The sequence below is a fragment of the Manis pentadactyla genome, chromosome 4 (genome assembly GCF_030020395.1).
Source record: "Manis pentadactyla isolate mManPen7 chromosome 4, mManPen7.hap1, whole genome shotgun sequence".
Taxonomy (NCBI): Eukaryota; Metazoa; Chordata; class Mammalia; order Pholidota; family Manidae; genus Manis; species Manis pentadactyla.
In genome coordinates, this window is record NC_080022.1 from 179,801,882 (window position 1) to 179,824,577 (window position 22,696).

General features: G+C 36.6%; 1 protein-coding gene across 4 annotated transcripts in view; it reads right to left on the reverse strand.

Annotated features, from left to right (window-relative positions):
* Positions 1–18,623, reverse strand: part of ABCA6 (ATP binding cassette subfamily A member 6) — a 59,444-nt gene extending 40,821 nt beyond the window's left edge. Inside the window, exons 1-11 of one of the 4 annotated variants that reach the window (XM_057501651.1) lie at positions 17,859–18,623; positions 16,655–16,755; positions 15,176–15,380; positions 14,323–14,484; positions 12,759–12,862; positions 12,147–12,373; positions 9,023–9,164; positions 8,038–8,223; positions 6,530–6,677; positions 5,555–5,723; positions 1,707–1,765 (exon numbers count right to left, since the gene is read on the reverse strand). In XM_057501651.1, coding sequence (XP_057357634.1) covers positions 1,707–1,765; positions 5,555–5,723; positions 6,530–6,677; positions 8,038–8,223; positions 9,023–9,164; positions 12,147–12,373; positions 12,759–12,862; positions 14,323–14,484; positions 15,176–15,380; positions 16,655–16,750 — 1,498 coding nt within the window. In that variant the 5' untranslated portion in view covers positions 16,751–16,755; positions 17,859–18,623. Of the gene's footprint in view, positions 1–1,706; positions 1,766–5,554; positions 5,724–6,529; positions 6,678–8,037; positions 8,224–9,022; positions 9,165–12,146; positions 12,374–12,758; positions 12,863–14,322; positions 14,485–15,175; positions 15,381–16,654; positions 16,822–17,858 lie in introns of all 4 variants that reach the window. The other 3 variants (XM_036900172.2, XM_036900173.2, XM_057501652.1) reach the window with 3 other exon arrangements.
* Positions 18,624–22,696: the final 4,073 nt, after the last annotated feature.

The following is a 22,696-nucleotide window of genomic DNA, read 5'->3' on the forward strand; positions in this document are numbered from 1 at the left end:
ACATGATACTAAAATTTATTTGAAAAATATAGTAATTAAAATAATCTGTTACTAATATGGCAACATCAGTGGAGTAAACATAATAATGAAAATAATATGCTCCTGGTCCAGGATATACCGACCAATGGGATAGAACTGAATCCTAAAATAGACCGAAGTAAACATAACAAATAAAGATTAGTGAAATGATCTTTCAAATCCATCAAAAAGATGAATTAATAACATTGGTACACTAAACCAGTACATTAACAAGTTTTGTGTTTGCTGTTTCTAAACAGAAAATGTTTTCAAGAATAAGAGAAGAGTAGGCTGACCCATATTAACAGGAAAAAATATATAAGCCTCAGTTTCCTCTGTAGTCAAATGGGGGCGATATTATGTATCTCAAAGGAGTAAATGAGGAAAAGCTCAGGTAACTCACTTACCAGCACACACTAAGTACTCAACAAACTTTAAACATTTGTTGCTATTATCATCATTATTATTGCTGTTGTTCATTATTGCTTGCGGGAGTATGAATTTTTATAAACTTGGAGGGAAATGATTTGAAATATGAATCAAGAATCTTAAAAATACAGTCCTTTGAGCCATTCTGCTTCTAGAAATTTATATCCAGAAAATAATAAATGATCTTTACAAAGACTGAATGAGAATGGCCCTCATGGTGTGCTTTATGATAGCGAACCACATGGGAGCAAATCACATTTCATACACGACCACTGTGTTAGTTCAGTGAATCACAGTTTCCATACAATGTAATTCTGCTTAGCCACTGAAAAACAGGATGTAGATAAGGGACTTCAAGCGCATGTTCCCAAAAATGTTCCAAAGTTGCTTGTTTTAATTAATCTCACCAGTACAGATAAAGTATGTAAATTAGTATAAAAAACTTATCAATTTTAAGTCTAGATGTACTTTCCCCAGAGTGCAAGTAAACTATTATTAATAGCAAATTCATCTTTAAAAATTAAGTAAATCTTCATAATGCATGAGCAAAACCAAAAGTTTCTGTGATGACTGCCCTTGTACTGTTCACCATGTAACTTATTCACTATGTAAGAATTTGTTCTCCATGTAAGAACTTGTTCGTTATGCTTCAGAAGATTGGAGACTGATGAAAATTAGGCTTGGGGTGGATTAATGATTGTGCATTGAGCATTGACTCCCCTATACAGAATTTTATTGTCGTTAACAACCATTTGATCAATAAATATGAGAGATGCCCTAACAACAACAACCAAGAAAAAGTACACACTTCCAATTGTAAAATAAATAAGCAACCGGGATGTAATGTATAGCATAAGGAATATAGTCAAAATATTGTAACAACTTGGTATGGTGATAGCTGGTACTTAGAATTATCATGTATATAAATGTTGAATCACTGTGTTGTACACCTGAAACTAATGTAATGTAATACTGTGTGTCAACTACCCTTCAATAAAAAATAATTATCTTAAAAAAAAAAAAAATTAAGTAAATCACTATGTGATCCCATTTTTTTATAAATTAATAGATGCATGAAACACCTTGAAAGATTTTACATCCAGCTCTCAATCATGGTCAGTATCCAGGTGGCGGAGCTCGATTGTTTATGCTGTTTCCTTTTCTGATTTGCTTATCTATATTTTCTATTTTTTCACAGTGAATTTTCCCCACTTTTTGTAATGAGTAAGTCAATGAAATAATGAAATGCTTCTCCTTACCTTTCAATGCTTCCACTTTTCCAGACATTCCTTTATATTCTTTTTTAACATTTCTGATTCTGAAATGACAAAAGCGGTGCCTACTTAGCCAACACAAAAGTAAAATAGAACAGATCATGAACAACCCTCGCAGAGTGATACGCAGTCGACCACTTTATGTGAAGTAAGGGAAGGTAGAACCAGTCGGCTCAGAAAGATCGACTTATTTTTGATTAATTATTTTGCCTGAGAGAGACAATAAAAGTATCTCTTTAGAAAGTTATAATTAAATGACTAGCATTTGGCTTAAAAAAGCAGAACACTTTGTAATTATCCCCCCTTTCTTCCTCTTGTCTTGGAACATCTGTTTGTATGTTTGTTTTTGACCCTGTACCAGATCAGCTCATTTACCTGCACTATTTCCCCACCTGCTCCCACCTCCCACCTTGTTCATTAATCAGACCCTCAGCTGCATTTTCTATAGTTCTCTCTCTGATACCTTCTCTTTGGCTTCTCACTCTGCTTAGATGTGATCAAATTACTCTCCACCCCTTATCTTAAAATTTTTTTCAAAATAAAGTGTAAACTTGCCATCTCCACTTTCTCATTTCCCGCTTTCTCCTCATTCGCTGTGACGGCTGCACCACTGCTCTCGCTCACCTCTCCTCAGGGCATCGGTGGCCTCCTAATGACAAATGTCACAAACACTTTCCATCCGTACGTACTGGATCATAGGTCACTACTGCCGCCTGTCTCCTTGCCAAAAGTGTCTACTGTCAAGGTGATGTTTGACTTTGTTGGTTTTCTTCCTGTTCTTCTAAATGTTCCTTTTCTTTTTCCTCTCCTCTCTCCCAGCTACATCATGTTGGCATTCCCTAGATCCTCTATGTGCCTTAGGGGTCTGCCCCTTCTAGGATCACTCAGTAAGTTATCTGGTTGGTTCTCGTGGTTTCAGCACTAGCCTAGTGTGGATCCATTCTGTCTCCTGAGCTTTAGGCTCCCACATCTAAAGGTTTGCTGGGTTTATCCATTGGAATATTACACATACACACATATTTCTAAGTGAATGGTTATCAATCCTGAATGCACACTGTGATCCTAAAGGGGTTTTAGGGAGGCATCAGGACACAGGAGCCAAGCTCAGACAAATTAGAGGCGTTGTGACTACATGGGATCACATAAAACGAACCTTCAAGTTGAAAGGGAAACAGAGTTTACCCTATTTTCTGAGCATGAATCAGACTAAAGGTAAGGACATTTATTCAACCAAGATGCTGGTAGTGAGCGGGTTAACACAAACCAGTTGGAAATTTAAAGGCTTAAAAGGTGCTAAATCTGACAAGGTATCCTACTCCTGCCTTTCTTTGTGTGTGGGATGGCCATGTCTGTAGTAGCCAGAGGTTAAGTAAATGGTTAATATTTAAAACTCTCTAATTCTTTTTTTTTTTGGTATCATTAATCTACAATTACATGAAGAACATTATGTTTATTAGGCTCCCCCCTTCACCAAGTCCCCCCACATACCCCTTCACAGTCACTGTTCATCAGCGTAGTAAGATGCTATAAAATCACTACTTGTCTTCTCTGTGTTGCACAGCCCTCCCCGTGCCCCCCAACACTATACATGCTAATCGTAATGCCCCCTTTCTTTTTCCCCGCCCTTATCCCTCCCTTCCCACCCATCCTCCCCAGTCCCTTTCCCTTTGGTAACTGTTAGTCCATTCTTGGGTTCTGTGATTCTGCTGCTGTTTTGTTCCTTCAGTTTTCCTTTGTTCTTATACTCCACATATGAGTGAAATCATTTGGTACTTGTCTTTCTCCGCCTGGCTTATTTCTCTGAGCATAATACCCTCTAGCTCCATCTGTGTTGTTGCAAATGGTAGGATCTGTTTTTTTCTTATGGCTGAGTAATATCCCATTGTGTATATGTACCACATCTTCTTTATCCATCCATCTACTGATGGACATTTAGGTTGCTTCCATATCTTGGCTATTGTAAATAGTGCAGCGATAAACATAGGGGTGCATCTGTCTTTTTCAAACTGGAGTGCTGCATTCTTAGGGTAAATTCCTAGAAGTGGAATTCCTGGGTCAAATGGTATTTCTATTTTGAGCATTCTGAGGAACCTCCATACTGCTTTCCACAATGGTTGAACTAATTTACATTCCCACCAGCAGTGTAGGAGGGTTCTCCTTTCTCCACAACCTCACCACATTTGTTGTTGATTATCTTTTCGATGATGGCGATCCTTACTGGTGTGAGGTGATATCTCATTGTGGTTTTAATTTGCATTTCTCTGATGACAAGCGATGTGGAGCATCTTTTCATGTGTCTGTTGGCCATCTGAATTTCTTCTTTGGAGAACTGTCTTTTCAGCTCCTCTGCCCATTTTTTAATTGGGTTATTTGCTTTTTGTTTGATGAGGTGTGTGAGCTCTTTATGTATTTTGGATGTCAACCCTTTATCGGATCTGTCATTTATGAATATATTCTCCCATACTGTAGGGTACCTTTTTGTTCTATTGATGGTGTCCTTTGCTGTACAGAAGTTTTTAGCTTGATATAGTTCCACTTGTTCATTTTTGCTTTTGTTTCCCTTGCCCAGGGAGATATGTTCATGAAGAAGTCCATGTTTATGTCCATGAGATCTTTGCCTATGTTTTTTTCTAAGAGTTTTATGGTTTCATGACTTATATTCAGGTCTTTGATCCATTTTGAATTTACTTTCATGTATGGGTTAGAAAGTGATCCAGTTTCATTCTCTTACATGTAGCTGTCCAGTTTTGCCAGCACCATCTGTTGAAGAGACTGTCATTTCCCCATTGTATGTCCATGGCTCCTTTATCGTATATTAATTGACCATATGTGTTTGGGTTAATGTTTGGAGTCTCTATTCTGTTCCACTGGTCTGTGGCTCTGTTCTTGTGCCAATACCAGATTGTCTTGATTACTGTGGCTTTGTAGTAGAGCTTGAAGTTGGGGAGTGAGATACCCCCCCATTTTATTCTTCCTTCTCAGGACTGCTTTGGTTCTTCAGGGTCTTTGGTGGCTCCATATGAATTTTTGAACTATTTGTTCCAGTTCATTGAAGAATGTTGTTGGTAATTTGACAGGGATTGCATCAAATCTGTATATTGCTTTGGGCAGGATGGCCATTTTGACGATACTAATTCTTCCTAGCCAGGAGCATGGGATGAGTTTCCATTTGTTAGTGTCCACTTTAATTTCTCTTAAGAGTGTCTTATAGTAAAACTCTCTAATTCTTTAACTTCAGTGTATCTTAGGAGAATCTATAGGACTCTTTAAAAGACACATATATGTGGGTTCAAGTCCACACCCCTGAGTCGGAATCACTGGAGGGAGGGGCTCAGAGCGGAGACATTGAAGAGCTCATACAAACCTGTTTCAAACCACCCTACAAAGTAAACATTACTCTTGCTTCATAGGAGACCCAGACTCAGAGAAACTTCTTCATTCATCCAAGATTACACATCAAATGAGCAGGAAGTATGCTATGAACATCTAATAATTTCTGTTTTCAAATTCTTACTTTTTCCATTATATTATATAAGCCAGATAAAACTATGGAGAAGGGATCTGGAGAAAGAAAAGAGATGGGGGTGCCAGAGACAGAAACAAAGAGGGAGATAAGACAGAGGGTGGTACAGTAACACTATATGGAGCTAAGCAAAGAGAATTTTCCTTTCAAATACCAGTTAGGAGACATGGATGGTGATGGCAGCGGAAGAATTCAAAGTGACATTCATAGAAATAAATTTCTTCTTCCTTATTTTGCCCTTGGCCCATCCTGCTGCTGTTGGTTAATAATTCATTAGCCTTGTACTCATATATTAGTGTAAGTGTGTTACCTGATAGCTTCTTTTCCTTGGAATTCTGGAGGTACTGGTTCAAAATAATCATCAGAGGGATGCTCAGGATCTGCTTCCTTCTCAATGAACTTATTATCAATCTTTCGGTGTTGGAAACAAGAAGATGCATTCAGGAAAAATAATGGAGGATAACGGCGTTCATTTCCATCTAGTTAATCAAAAGGCAATAAAATATTGGGTCAGTGACATTAAAACAAGGAGCAAAGAAGCCTTGTTCAGAATGGTGCAGAAGATCTTGAACTTTTAAGCATCATAGAGAAATTATTTTCTAGCTTCCTATTACTGAGAAGAAAACTTGATAATGAAGTAAGCGAATACAAAGGAAATGACACTCTCACAGAAGTTAAACAATATACTAGAACTTTCAACCAATATAAATCAAGGTTTGAATAAAATATGGTCTAAAAGTTATTTAGAAGAATGAATGAAACCAAGTTTTGGGGAATAGCCTTCCTATGGCACATAAAATGATAAACATGTTGTGAATTTAAGAAATTGCTTGACCACAACAATGTGACTGAATGTAATACTGAAAATCATATGGTATGATTATATAATAAAGTACATGGAAAAATGTATTTGTTCAGGATGAACATATGGTTATTTTCCATATTTAAAACAATGAAGCACTTGTTATTAAGGGCCTCCAGATATTAAGCCAGAGTGATAAAAAGAGAGCAATACACACAAACAAATACATACAAAGCATGTAAGATAACTTTAAATATGGTCCAAGTGGAAGGAACATAAGAAAATAAGAAGATAAATAAGATCATACAAGGAACAAAGCATTCTGATTCTAGTACAGATGAAGGAAGTCTGGACTTCTGTGAAATTTTTGGTTGTTTGAAATAACTGTTATTCTTCATTTCTTAAAATGCATAACCTGTAAGAAAACATTCCTCAATGTGACCAGTATCTGTAGAGGTAAGAGAAAAACCGACTATTACTTACAGGGTAAGATTTTGTCAAAGTACAATGTCAGTACCAGATAGAAAATAGCATCAAAAGCCAATATGGAAAAAGTTGCTACCATTGCATATGTGTTTCTTGAAGGATCAGGAAAATTTACACCATTCATATTATAATCCAAGTGGATAATCTAAGATTCAAGCAAAAATAATAAATATTTAGATTAAATGCATAAAAATAAACCCATGGAGCAGTAAGAACTATCATTTTTCAAGAAGCCCTGAAATCAAGTTTTAGTGAAACCATTTCTATTTTACAACAATCAAAGGGATATTAGAAAGAAATACTGATGTAAAAGATACCATGTTCTAAGAACAGGAATTTTAATTATAATTCATTTGCTTGTTTTCATAAAATTACAATATTCCAAAATGTCTGTTCTAAGCAATGAAGAAATAAGTATCTTAGAAAGAATATGAAGAATTCTTTGAAGCATCTTATTAAGATAAGGATATGGAAACATGCCACTTTTTCTAGTTAGTCCTGCAACAAAGATTTGTATTTATAATTTTGCCATGTAATAGCTACCATGCTCCAGGCACTATTTTCAGTGCTTTTCATATCATCCCATTTAATCTTCATTGCAATCCTATCAGGTGGGCCTTATTATGCTCACCTGCTTTTTATATATGATGAAAGTGAGGCACACGGAAGTAGAGTAGCTTAAGCAACTAAAGTCAAAATCACACAGTAAGGAGGGGCGGCAAAGCTGAACTCCGAATACAGGAAGTCCAGCTCCCAAGCCCACCTCCTCCTCCTGGACACTGCACCACTTCTCAATTTACGTTAAAATGTTAACATTTCATGACAAAGTTGAGTTTATTCTACGAATGCAAGGCTGGGTGGACATTTGAGGATCAATCAGTGTACTTCAACATAAAACAAGATTGGAGGAGAATATAATGTGGTCAGTCTAACAGATACAGAAGAGCCATCTGATAAAATTCAATAATTACTTATAATAAAAGTCTCTTCATAAACTAAGAAGATAAGAGATCTCCTTAATCTGATGAACTAGAGGAATGAAGACCAACACCAAAATCATACTTGACTGTGAAATGTTAAAAAGTTTTTCCTTTATTTATGTTCCTATTCAACATTGCACTAAAGGTCCCAATCTGTGCAATAAGGCAAGAAAAATAAATAATGGCATAAGGACTGCAAAAGGAAAAAAAATAAACCATCATTATTTGTAGACAACGTAATTACATATATGGAAGTCCCAAGATAAAACTCAGAGAAAGACTAGCTTTAATAAAAGAATATAGGAAGGAAGATTTTCAAAAATACATTTTTTTATCAGTCTTATTCAGGATGTTCTTATTCAAGTTTCCACTTGTGAGATGGTAATTTCTCTACAATGTAATGACATTTTCAAATCTTGCTTTAGAGTAGAATTAGAATAAAATCTCATAAGTTGAAAGACTGTTGATTATGAAGGGCTATGAAGAATCACATTCTTGTGAATATTCAATGAATTATGCTCTTACCCTAGTCAGTCCAGCAGTGAAGGCAAAGGGGCTGCAAATACTCAAAATCCACTCCAGAGCTGAAGGAAGTTGTTTATAATATACAGTGAACCCCACACCACCCCAAAAGAGAGTGAGAAGAAATACAACCAAATTGGTGAGGACTGTTTTCTTTATCAGCACACTCATCAGGAAAGCTAATGCTATCTGAAAGACAGAGAAGACATCTAGGTGTCACACAGATTTAGTTCACTGAGAATTATTGATAGCACAATAAAATAAGGATCTTTATATCATGACATAAATATTTACCAGGGAGACAGTGATGAAAATATTAAGGTATAATTATGCTCAGTCCTCTCAATGCTTTATAGAGAGGATCTTATTTTTTTTGCTCTATTCCAAAGGTTGGGCTTTTGCTGTTGTGGAAAGAGTTGGGGGAAAAGCTGCATGAAGAGCTGAAGAAAGGATAAAAATGAAAAGATTGAAAGGAATGAATATATTAACCAAAAGCATCTATACACCCTCTGCAGAAAACACCGTGGAAGGTGGGGGAAGTTAGAGGCTCTTGTTTAGAGAAGGAAGAGGAAGGTGATGTGGGGGTTCAGAACAAGATGAGATATCAAAGGGAGAAGAGGTGTTATGATAAGCTTGCAGGTGACAGGGACCACTGGGGAAGAAAAGATGGGCCCACGGTTTGGAGCATCCTCACTGATCATCTAGAAACATCTTAGATATTTTTTGAGTCAAAATTATTTTTTTCTTTTTGATGCGTCACATCATTAGTTCAGACCTTCATGCAAAAGAGATGACCGATTTATTTAGGTTGCATCATTGTCTCTCACCTATTGAAACTCTCTCAAGCAAAAAACATGTACACATACACACACACACACATACACACAACGGACATGAAAGAAATGACTGGAATAGCCTATCAAGACATTAATTTTTGCTACATCCAGCTAGGACCTAAACCAGAGTTGTAGTCAATGTATGAACTTACCAAAGACAAGCCATATACGAAGAAGAGTGTAAATACAACCATGAAGCCCGTCGTGACAATCATTTGGGTAGATGTTAGGATAATTGTAATGATTATGGAAATAATGAAGATGAAAACAGCATAGATCAAACCCCAGGAGAGCCTAAACAAAGATGAAAAGTTATTTCAGTTATTTTAACTTTACTATGAAATATTTAAAACACACAAAAACATCTAAACAATAATACCATGATTACCCTTATACTTGTCACCTAGATTAGTAACTGAAATATTACTAATATTACATTGGTATGGCTGTGCTGGTGCCTACTGGCTAGGTCCCAACTCTTTATTCATGTATCGTGTAAATAGTATGAATATTGCACAAATAGTACCATCTTCTCCATATTCTTCTACAACTTGCCTTTATCACTCAACATATGTAATATTATACACTTTTGTATAATATTTCATCTTATGAATATATTCTGATGTTTTGTCCATGGAAATTTAGTTTTTTTTTCCCATTGTTACTGCTAATGCAAGAGTGCTAAGAACATCCTTGTCTTTTTTGGGAAAATGCACAAAAATTTCTCTCAAATTGCTGCAGTTCCCCAAGATGAACATTTCTAAAAGGATAAGCATTTTGCATCTGCAGCTTTGTTACGTATTACCAACGCGTTCTAATTGCAGAATTGAAAGGAAACTTAGCTGCTGATCAACCAAGTAACCATGGAAGGGTGGAGGGCAGACGATAATCTGACCATTCTTGAGGCTCTCAGCTGGCTGCACCTCCACTCTCTCATAGTAGAAGAGTGAAATTTCATAACTCCACTAAGCCCATTCCATTCTTGCTATTCCCATTCAGAATTCCTTTATTTAAACTGATACAAATTACGGTACACCCTTACATGTTCACAGCGTTTTGCTTTAGATGTGCTAGTTTCACATTTTTATGAGGTAGTTATTGAGAAACAGTACCCAATCTGAGATCTAACAAGCCTATAGGGTATTTTAGCCCAAGCTTCTGATTTTGCAGAGGAGCAAACTGCAGGCCCTATTTTTAGTTAATGGGCCTATTCAAGGTCAACCAACTAAATCAATAAAAATAATGAAGACCAAGCTGCAGGCCTTGGCTCAGTGTAGAGCTCGTTCCTCTACATAAAACTGCCTAATTAAATAAGAATTCAACCACTGGAAAAAAAAAATAGCAAAAGTATTAAAACCAGGAACTTGAATCAGTATGTCCCAGTAGAACATATTTAAGTAATGTTCATATGACTTCTTTTTAAATTTCATGTCATTACAATTATTCAGCCTGTGTTAGCAACATCAGCATTTCTGAAAAAGCAGAGCACTTTTGCAGAATCTCCTCGCGAGCACAGAAGGGAACTACTGTAGGTAGGAACTGAAAAACCATCTTGTAGGAGAACTAACAATGAAGGAAATTAAAACATTACCTAGAAAAAGGAACTTGTTGGGAATGGGGTGTGGGGTATGGTGGGTAAGATCTTAATAAACCTATGAAAACCTTCATGGTAAAAACAATGCAAGTCAAGCATCGTACTTGACTCATAAGTGCCAGTTACATTTCATATTTATTACCTTAGTTAAAAAAAATAAACAAGGTTGTCATAAAATTTATTTCTGGTTGACATCCTGTACTTTATAAAACATGTTTCAGAATCTTTTTCCTTCCTTCTTAGTTTGGAGGATATACATAAAGTCATTTTGCTAAATTTTAGTCTATATGCATACTAAGAAGTATTCATCCTGAGAATGAACCGACATCTAAATATGCAATAGCTTTCTGATTTTAATCTGGAGTTGACCTGTTCTACCCATTCTTGGGTGACTACAGGGATGGTGTTCCACATGACTTGAAAGAAGGTCCTTTTTACACAGATCCCCTCTCTTTTCCCTCCTAACAGATTCCATCTATTCCTTTCTGTCTCCCCAAGTTTTGCAGTAAGCCACACTTCTCCTTTCTGTTTTATTTCAGGACACAGTTTCCTCGTTTTCTATTTCACAATTCAGGTATATTAGAATTAAAACTCTCTGTTAACAAAACATAATTTATAGAACATTTAAAGTTTCCTAGACCATAGTTTTATTTCAGAGAACATACGGCTGCAAAGGATTGCTCAATAAATAGTTCCTCATCCATTTCAGATAGTTTCACATGTATCAAGAGTAATTTCTTGATATGGGGAGTATATGGAGAAGTATTGCCCAGGATTCAATGTTGAAAAAAATGTTAAGTTTCTTTTCAGGTAAAATAAACAGATTATTTTTCCTAGACAGTACGGATTTGGTAACTAATTGTACTGCAGAATTCTCTGCATTGTCCTCTTGGAAGTTTAGAGCTTGTATGATTTGCATTTTTATCTACTAGTCTTACCTATTTGTTTTTTGCTAGGTTCTTTGTTTCTGCTCTTCAATTATTTTTTTTATTATAGCACAAATACACACACATAGATAGGTACATACATACATATGTGGAAATATATATGAATATATATATTTATTTAAAAATCACTTTAAATCATTTGTGGAATGGGGAAAGATATGAATATACCAATATATGAAGCGTATGCTCTGATTAAGCCCTTCCTATATGCCAGCCTGTGCCCTGCATGTGCTGGGCACATTATATAGGCTGTCTCAGTGCCAACATACAGTGATTGGCTGCTGCAAAAAATATAGCCCTGGTGATCAAACCTCTGAACACAAACTAGCCATTATAGGATTATACTTTCTTCAACATAAGGAAGTGGGGAGAAATCACAGGACAACTGTGGGCAGACCCAGCAGGAGAGGTACAATCGGGGCCCATGGGTTGGAGTCCCAGCTCCGGCACACATCATCCATCTGACTTGGACAACTCTTCCATTCTCTTTGATCTTCATGTTGCCTGCCCTCTATCACAAGATTATCTTAACATGACTCATGGCACAGAAGAAATGCTCAGCAGATCATAATCACTAGCTTGTGGAGCAAAATTAAATGACTAAAGCAAAAAGAACAGAAAAAAATGTAGCCAGTGTATCAAGTTTAAATCATGATGTTCTGAAACAGTAACACTTTTCTATTGCTTGTTAATCTCTCAAAACATTTATTTGCACTGCTGGAATCAGTCACTTACCAGAATGCGAAATCTTGTAGGCCCATCATTTTCATCAAGTCCTTACTCTTTTTTCTCTCTTTTATAACATTGAGTGATACAAAATATATAAATGGGAAGAAGTAAAACAAGCAGTAGAAAATAAATATCTCATTTTGAAGAATTTCCACAGAAATAAAAGGTAATGTCTTCATATTGATAGCAGTAACTGACATCAACTTCTCCATGACTGAGTGATTTGTCATGATCTAAAGTGGGGTTTAAAGAAACAAAATCATATTTCAAGAATGGAAACTGGTGAAATCTGAATCAGGTATGGGGATGGTACCAATGTCAAGTTTGTGGTTATAATATTTCTCTATGGTTGTGCAAGATATTACTGTTAGGAGAAACTGGGTGAAGGGGACATGGATCTCCTTGTAGATTGTTTTTGCAATTTCCTGTCATTCTAAAACAACTTGAAAATTTAAAGTGAAAAACAAAAAGCCAGTGTGTTCCTGTCTAAATCCAATTTCAGCATTTGTACACCTGTTTCACTACATAAACGTATGAAAACCTGAATGTATGTCATCTTTCATCAAAATCTTGATGTATCTGGAGTTAGTTCACATTAATTATTAGAACTTTTCTTACTTGTATAATGGCAGCATCGATTGCAGTTTGTAAAGTCACAAATCCTCTATTCCAGTATTTGGCCAGTGAGCATGAAAAGTGATCATGTGTACCCCAACACTGAGCTATAAGCACAAAGACCGGCATGACCAACATTATTGGCAATTAGAGAATAAGAAACAAGAATCCAAGAGAAAACAATCTAGAGGAGGCTCTACCAGTCAGAACTTCAGCCAAATAGAAAAAAGAAGAAAGTGGAAGTTCTTAATAAGGCAATTTTATTCACAGAGACTATAGTGTGCATAGAAAGTCTTAGAAAATAAAAAGATGGAAGCAAACACTCTACTCCAAACATACCAAACTCCTTGCTGAACTTTTTTTGTGCTCAAATGCTCATCCTCCAGATGAATTCATGGCTCACTCCTTCCCTCTATCCTCATGTCTTCTTAAAAATAAACTCATCACAGAGGTCTTTCTTGGCCACTATAAATAAAAGTATCTAAAACAGCTCTTTCAGTCTCTATCTTCTAACCCTGCTTTTTTTTACTTGGTTGCTCTACCACCACCTGGCAGAGTGAATTGTCCACCCCCGCCCCCCACTGCCCTATCTCACACCTGGCTAGAATAATGCATGCAAGCAGACTCTGTATTTGGTGCACTTGAATCTCCAGGGCCAAGAACAGTGCAGGACATGTACTCAGTAAATGAATGGAGAAGAATCAATTCTATTAGTCACATCAATTCCACCTCCTCAAAGAGTCTCAAATCCATTCTTTCCTTCTCAGCTGCCCCCACTCTGGTCTGAGCCACCACCAACTCACTACTAGGTTTCACTGCACCCTCCCTGACCCTCTGCGACCCATTACCTGCATCCCGAGTACTGTGTCCAGAGGGCTCCTTTAGGCTGGGAAATCTGATCATGTCTCTGCCCCAATTAAAGTGCCTCGATGGCTCCCCATTGCCCTAGGTTTACAGGAAGCCACAGGATCTGACCCTTGAGTAACTTCCACCTTGTTCTCCAGTCACATTCCTGTTCCCTGTTCAGCTGTACTCCTCTTCTTCCATATACACTAACTTTCTCATCCGGGGCCTTCACCCCTGCCCTTCCTCTCTCTGTAACAAAATGCCATTAGCACCATACATGTGCCTTTCCTCCTGCTATTGGTGTAAATATTACTCTCCAGGTAGGACTTCTCTAATCCCACAGTTTATTAGGAACCTGTGGTCTAAGTCCTCCCCTAGTGGCCTCAAGAGCTTTCCTTCCACTTGCCATTAATTGTTCAATGTCTGTTTCTCCTACTAAATTGGAATCTCACTTGAGGCTAAGACCTATCAGTCTTGATCACCCTCCACATTTTTTGCAACTCACCTGTGAGTGCCCTATATACCTGGTGGACGACTCAATACTTTTATGAAAGTCATCCACTGTGAGAAGATATGATTGACCTTGGAATAATTTCAGCAATGAAATGTGTTTTATCTACTTTCTCAGGTGCCATCAAAGCATTTCTGTTGCTCATCCCGACCTACTCCATATGTTAAAAACATGAAAAATGCAAAAATAATATTTTATATGAAAAGTCACCTGTGAAAAGATCTTCATTCAAATATGGAATGTAATATCCCTGAAAAAATTTTAACTTATAAGAGAAGGTATCATTAAAGACGACTCCCACTACTTGGAATAAATTGTCTAGAAGTATTTTATCCATGTATGTCTGATCTGGTGCTGCAATGACTCTTCTTCCTATGAATTACAAGGTACAAATAGACACAGAGCATTATGACAGGCTTTCCCCCAAACAGAATGAGATATCCAGCTGTATCATCATATAATTTTCATCGAAATTAAACTAAAATCATTTTCCAGTTAAACTTATCCCAAAAGTCAAGGAGGGGATCTTTTTTATAACGTTTTAGATTCTAGAATTGGTTATCTCAGTTACATAATGACCTCATTTACAATGAAGGCCTTTAAAATATTTACAGATTACATCAGATGCAGACAGAATATCTTTAAATTATCCATTCTTATTTTTCATAATTCTAAAGTTATTGTTTAATAACCATGACTTAATCTCTTTTAGATGTTTTTTCCTGAGTTATAAATCTTAATCATTGCATTTTCATGTTAAAAACACCCACACCCTTCAGTGGCATTTCCTCCTAGATACTATTCTGCAAATCTGAAGTTATAAATCTACTGTTTTAGTTAAAAGACAGTAGAAATGTAGGTGTTCCTAAATAGGACCCCATCAAGCTGAAAGGGTTTAAAAAGGTAATTGTTAAGAGAAAAAAAAATCAACCAAATGTGTATGAATCTTGATACCTAGATATTTAGCATAACAGATCACTGTACCTCAAAATAAGAATCTATACATCTTATCAAAAAGATACAAAATAATATCAGTAATTCTTTTTGCCATTAGTACACCTACCTTGCAAAAAAGGAGCAAATGCCGTTTTATTCATTATCTGTTGGGTTATATTAGAGATCGGCGTATACACAACAGCTATAGAAGATGTATTAAACTTATCTACCCTTCCAAGATCCTGAGGAGGCATTTCAGGAAAATGCACATTTTCTTGGAAATATGCCAACAGTGCTATATGGAGTCCCAGAATTATTGGGAACCCCCATTCCTACAACAGAGGGGAAAAAAGAATGCATTTAGATGGTATTACCCTTGAAAGCTCAGTCAACACCAAAACACTGCTGAAGACAAATCACAATCTTGCCATACGGTTGGCTTCTCTTTGTTCTCCCCTCTTCAGAGCTAAGGGAACCCAGTGACATACATGCTGACATAGCTGCCACACACATCATTCTCCAATATATTAAATTCTGCACTAAATCATGTGCTACTGTAGAAGCCACCATAGAAACTAGCAGGATGTCTAACAGGATGACAATCTCTGTATGTCTGGGCATCTGACTCTAGATAATCTACAAGACGGAGTAGCCCACACAGAGTTCCTGGTGGCAAATAGCCACATTTTTGTCAGTTGCCATATCCTTGTATTAGAAATCAAAGAAAATGAAGAAGAACTGAAGGGTAGAAATTGTCTAGTGGTCCACCAATTACATGAATCTCTTCTTGTACTGCTCAGTGCTAGACATTCCCAGCTTCTGGAAACCGAGTTCTGGACAATGGAATGTGGGCAGAAGTGATAGGCACCACTTCAAAGCCTGGCTCGTGGAACTGTGGACAACCTTCTATATTCTCTGTCTTGGTCTCTCTACTCCCTGATCTTCTGACTGGATGCTGGGGATCCGGTGGAGGTCTCCAAGGCCTTGGGAGGCAGCCGAGTCACAGATGAAGAAGCCTGGGCCCCTGAATGACTGTGTGGAGATTTCTTCACCTACCCAATGAGCTTCACCTTCACTGCCAACCTTATTTAGATTGTGAAGAGAGTGAAAAATAAACGTTCGCTGTGCTAAGACACTGAGATTTTAGGCTATTACCTATAGATAGCCCGCCTGCTTGGTACAAGCTGACAAGTCAGTGGTGTTACTTGGTCGTAATTCTTGGAAATAATCTCCGTGTAGAAAATGTAGGGCCTTGAAAATGAGTCCCTCCCAAATTAAAATTGCCCCATTTCTGCTAGGCACCATTTTAATTGTTTCACCACTTATTACATATGGTAGCAGCCTTAATAGTTTAGAGTTTCCCATATATTTAAACTTTAACTTACTCTCCTTTTCTTCTTTTTTAAAAACAAGTAATCCTATCAGTCCTTGTTAATTCTCCATTATATTTTAGGGACTGCTGTGACTCTCTTGATTCAACAAGTACAACTAGAGGTGACCTCAGAATCAGTAAGGCCAGTCTGCTACTTACAATATCAAATAAGAAAATCATTCGGCAAAGAAATAATAGTGTTAACTGCAGAAAGAGGCAAACTTTCAGACATACCAATGAGCTCTCTCTTTTCATCCTCCATTTCTTAAGAAAATTCTTGCACAGAAGTGCTTGAGTTTGTTGATACACACTTCTGTGTTTCATATGCATTTAGCCTGTTCATTAAACAAATAAGATAGTAGACATGTATAAGCTAGAAAAATAAGTGTAATAAGAAAAACCTTGGGGAGAAAAGAAAAAAGAATAATCTTGATTATATTTCTGGAGAAAATGATTTCTGCTTTTAAGAACTGCAAAAAGTGGATTTAAATATTATTTCAATAATTCATGACTATAGAATTTTACATCAAATGTACTCACTGTAAGCTGTTCAGGAGACTGGGTAATGGTGACGAGGTAGAGAGACAATTAACACAATTTTATAGTAACATATAGGGTATTACAATGAAAAAGATATTATTCGATTTCAGAATGTGTAACATACTTCATATTTTTTACCTTTTATAACACAAATTCAACTATATGAATAGAGTAATTGAATTTTATCTCATTTGATTAATAAAAATTTATTGTTCTTTGCATTTAAATAGAAATCCCAGAGATAATTAAATTAACATCAGAATTCTGATTAAAGTCTTCTGAGTAATTTATTATGTACATCAGATACAACCCCAGTGAAATATTTTCTTGTGGTGTTTACCCTCTAGATTGAACTGAACTCTTATCAAGAGTTGGCCTGTGAGGTAACAATCAAGATTCAAACTACTTGAAACTTGTTGCTGAGATACAAGAAGAAAAAAACAACTTATCTCAATTTTCTGAATTCAGGAGTCCCTGAATAACTAAAGAAATAAACTACAAAGTAAGTTAAGAAAGAAGGAAGGAAGGAAGAAGGAAAGGAAGGAAAAAAGGAAGAAAATAAGAAAATGGAAAAATAACTTAATCCAATGTTTGCAAATAAACCAAGAGACCTCTTTTTTCAGTTTTTATAATCTCAAAATTAAATTACTAAGATTTACATATCCAAATATTTAGACAATTCTCCTTCAGCTAATATAGAAGCAAATTTTACAATTTTCCTATATTCTACTGTTCTATCGACACAATAAAACTCGATTGAGGAAAAGTAGAAACTTTCTATCATTAGGTTTTCCATATAAAACACATTAGTGTTCGGAAAGATCTGAAAAATAGATTGATTTTAGCAGCGTCCACCCACATATTTTGCATAGCACAACAAAAACAGAGCTTTACTTACTGTCAGGAAAACTGGAGAACTCTCTGGAAACGGTGTCAGAAGCACAGTTCTCTTTGTGTAAAGCAACAGTCAAAATTTCTTTATTGCCACTTCTTCATTTATTCTTTAAATGGGTGCTTACTCCCACGGTTCTTACCCAGGCTGGTTTCTGGAAAGGGGTGTAGTCAGAGCAAGCTGCACATGTTGAACTTGTTTTGTTTTCTGTCTTTTCTTCCCCAAGCCAATTATTTGCAGGGAAATGACCGTACCATGCTTGGTCGGGATAACACAAATCCTGTGTTTGTGCACTTGGCCTTTCAACTCCAGGGATAGAGAGAAAATGGTAAACAAGAAAAATGGAAATAGTCCATCAGATATGATGAGAGCAACATGGGAAAAGAGCAATAAATGGGTAAAAATGAGAAATCTCTAGCTCCTTTTATTTTTTCACTACTAATATGCCTGAACACCACCTCCAGTGGTATATTTGAGTGATTTACACTCCATGGCAGAACATGCTGGAGCTGGCTGACCTTTTTTTTCACCTAATAGGGCTAAGCGATCCATCATCTGCCTTGAAGGAACACCTGAGCTGGACAAATGAAGAATGAGGAACAAGTTCCTTTCTCCTGCTCTGTTGATAATGGATGCAGGATTTCATGCCACATACAAACAAAATGAAAGTAAGCACATTGCAAAGGACAGAAAAACATAAAAAGATACAGGTCAATTTTTATGCATGAAGACTAGGAAAAAAATACTAGGAAGTGTATTCAATTCCCACTGCACAGTCTATCTCTCTCTGTAAAGAGTTGCAAACTTTTCTTGACCTGCCAAAGTAAATGGCAAAACAGGAAACCAAAGTCCATGAATTGGGAAATCTCAAATATTTGACATGGCTCCCAATCCACAGATGTTAATAATCATAAAGCCTGAGAGATGTTCCGGAAAAAAGGAGGATCATTTTTTTAATAAAAGGAAAACCATGATATTATATATGTCTACATTTCTCCCCTTGGCAATTAGTTCTATTTTTTAAAATTAAACAGTGTATTACATATCTTTTACATTAAAAATTGGCAAAAACAAAGGTAATAAAGATGTTCTAAAGATCTCATGAAGGGTGGGGAGGGTAGAAGGTCAAAAACACTGTTAAAAGTTATATCAATAATAGAGATCAATGATCCAAACCAAAAGTCTAAGTTTCTTTTAAATCACCTGGAATGGAATAAAGGTTAGGTTTTCATTAATTTTGTTATTGTTATTATTATAGACCCTATATTCTTTATTTTAGGTATCATTTTCACTGTGCATTTCTTACAACTGTATTAAAATTGACAACTACAACATAAATAATTATTTAGATTAAATATATTTTACTAGTTTCACTTCTTACATTTGCTTCTTATTTATTCTTTGTGTTCCTCATTCTTAACTTCTTGACTCTGATTAACTTTTATTTAGGTGGTCAGCTTCCATGTTTAGATTTCCCCACAACGAGTGACATAATTTGATGAGGAAGTGCCCCATCTCCTCCTAGAAGCACATTGAAATGGTGAATAAAATATATCCAAAAAAGAGGTTCAGATATATAATCAAACTAAAAGGAAGGGAGGAAAAGGTAAAGGAAAGAAACTATCAAACAATGGGAGAAACAAAGAGAAAGGAAGGTGCATCCCCAGGAATTAAAAATGAAATAGGAAATCAAAGCCAGAAGTGTGAGAGAGATCAGCATTCCAGCTGTCCAAAGACGTGTTTAATACCCCCGTGACCTGGATTTTCCTGGACAGGTTATGAAGCTGATTTCATATTTCTGCAGGAACTCAGAAGCTTCACAAGACTGTTCAGTGCTAGAAAAAGAGACTAGAAATAACACCTACTACCTCAAGGAAGAGTAAGGATTTGTATTCTTTGCCCAATCTCTGGCTAAAAAAAGATATATCCTCCATAGAAAATAAAAAGCCTAGGAATATGTAACACATGCCAGGTAGAAGACAGAGGCGAGAGATCTGAAGTTATTCTCCCTGCACAGTAAGGTACCACAGCCATTAGTGTACATACTCTGCCACCAAACTTGGGTTTGAATTCTGGCTCTGCCATGTATTAGCTGCATAACCACACCATCTACTTAACCTTTTCTAGGTTATGACAAAAATGGAGATAATAATATAATATAATAAATATAATATAATATAATATAAATTAATATAATAAAGTGGAGGTTAAATTTATTAATCAAGTTGATAGAAAAATGCCTAGAAAACTCCAAAAACAAAAAATATTACCTGTTGGTGACCATCCTTCTCTTCCTCCTCTTCCTCCTCTGACTCTACTGTTATCCTGGGTCTCCACAGAGAAGAGACAAACAATTTTTCAGAGATATACCCAGAATTCCAGGCATAAAGCAACAGAGTTAAAAGAAATATTCTTCCTAACAGCTAAGCCTATAAATCAAAAGTCAGCCATGAAAGAGAATGAGCAGAGCAAAAAGATGGGACTATTAGCAACCTTGGAAATTGAAGATAATAAAAATTGTGACAGTCTATAAAATCCTAAAGTATTAAAAAAGTAATGTTAATTAAAACATGAGATAATGAAAAAAGAAGACTAATAGGAAAATAACCCATTAGCACTTATAGGCATCTAAAGGAATCAGTAATAGTGAAGGTGGAAAACCAAATGGATGAGTTTTACAGCTGAAGAAATAAATACAAAATTTAGTGCAAAGACAGAACTAGGAAGAAAAATATTGAAGGCAAGTTAAAAGACATGAAAGACAGAAAGAGGATGTCCAATACACATCCCTAATAGGCATTTTATAAGGAAAATAAGGTGAATAAATAAGAGGAGAATGCTCAAAGACAAATGGATAAGAACTTTCCACAACTGAAGATATGAGCCCTCAGTTGAAAAATTTGAAAAACAATGTGTCTTGTGCAGAGTTCAAAACAAACAATAATTCAACAATTATTTTGCAGTGAGCTATCAAAGCATGAAAGAGAAAGATAGGAGAGTGAGAAATAGTAAAAAAAAAAAAAAATAATAGAAAAGCAGATTATCAACTAAGGATTGACAGTTAGTGAAAAGATGACATAAAACAGTGGAATAATGTCCTCAAAGTGCTGAGGGAAAATGAAGTGTCAACCTCAAATTCTAATACCCAGCAAAACATGCATGAAATGAATATCTCCTCAGTGAGAATTTACCTTTCACACAGCCCAGCTGAAAGAATACTGAAGGATGTACTACAGTTAAGAATAAATATTTTTTTTAAAATAGAAAGAGCTGTGTGTCATGTGTGTTTGGTAAATAAGTTGTCAATACTACATATTAACTGTAAACAATAATTTTGTGGGAGACGAGGCAGAACTTCCCACCAATTTACACAATCTTTCAGTCTCTATTGATGGAACCTTAGAGGTTTCTATGATTTCATAGTGTCTTAATTGCTAGTTAAGAACAGAGACAGACTGGGTATGGGAGTGGCAAACATAGGGATTTTCACACATGAACTATGTAACTGTTTTCCTCAGAGTTTGCTGTGGGAGCCCAAAGTTATCTGGACTATTGTCCTCATCTATGTATCACTAGAAATCCTCCCATTTCACTTAAAAGGTAGTCTTAATGAGCTGTAATAGTGAAGACAATGCAGGTGAGGGGCAGGCATTTGACAGAGCATGTTCCTGAGCAGGGGAAGGGGTGGTGATGATGGGATCAAAAGCGCAGGTGTGGATCCTGGCCTTATGCAGAATATTGTTCATTTTTGCACTAATAAGAAGAAAGTCAGAGTGCACAGGTACAATGAAACCCAGTTGGTTGTTAAGATTGTGAAAGCTTGTGCTTTCTCCTACCTGCTTCTATTTTCACAGTCAAGTGAGAAGCAAGGTCATCTGCTGAGAGTGAGAGAGATGCTAGCATCTGAGAAGCAAGAAGATGTGACTAAGTAATTTAATTAGTTATCCAATCCAGCGAAAGAATGAACAGATTAGGGGGAGGTAGATGAGTAGGCATGTCCCACTTGAAAACAGTGGCCATCCATTTAAAGTGAGACTAGTTATTTTGCTTATGTGTATTTCCTACCAATGTTCACCTCCCTAATGCAGGTTTAACCAGACTGGGGTTTTGCCAAGCAATTGTGATGAAAGATGAGAAGACCAGGCATTGATGGTGTATACAAAGGAGTGGCTATTGGCCAAGGTAAGCCTCTCCTTGAAAGACTCCTAAGTGAAGATGGTAGATGCCTCTTCTTCCTTGACAACGTGATTTGGCTCATCAACTCCCAGATCATACTTTCCAGTACACGATGGAGAGCTGACTCGATGTGCCCAGAAAGGTGGAGAACTGGGTAGGTCTGTCTATGTAAGATTACATCAAAGCTGTTGAGGAAAAACAAAATATGTGGACATGATTAATTTTCTAAGAACCTTTTCAAGCAAACTAAAACTTAGACGTTTGGCAGCAGGTTAGAACTAATGACATGTTCTCTGGAATTTTAGCTGCAGCAGTAATTTTAGCCACTGATTTCTTCTCCTTTTGCTTATTTTCCTCCTACAAGCTTCTATATTTTTCTTATCTCTTTTTAAAGAACATGTACAGATATCCATTTGTGACCCGAGTGACTAGGATCAAATATCAGAATTATCAGCATTACCCGAGAACAAAATCTCAGCACAAAGAGTTCATGGAGCTCTCTGCAGAGGCACCCACCCCAGCTGCTAGTGTTGAAGGACTGCCTGCCCGCTTGCTCAGGGCTCACAGGACCCCTCCCTGGGTGTGGCGCTGCTCCAGCTCTCCTCTGTTTTTATCCCTAGTTTGGAGTCACAGGACGTAGGTGCAGCTGTTGGAGCCCCACCCCTGTG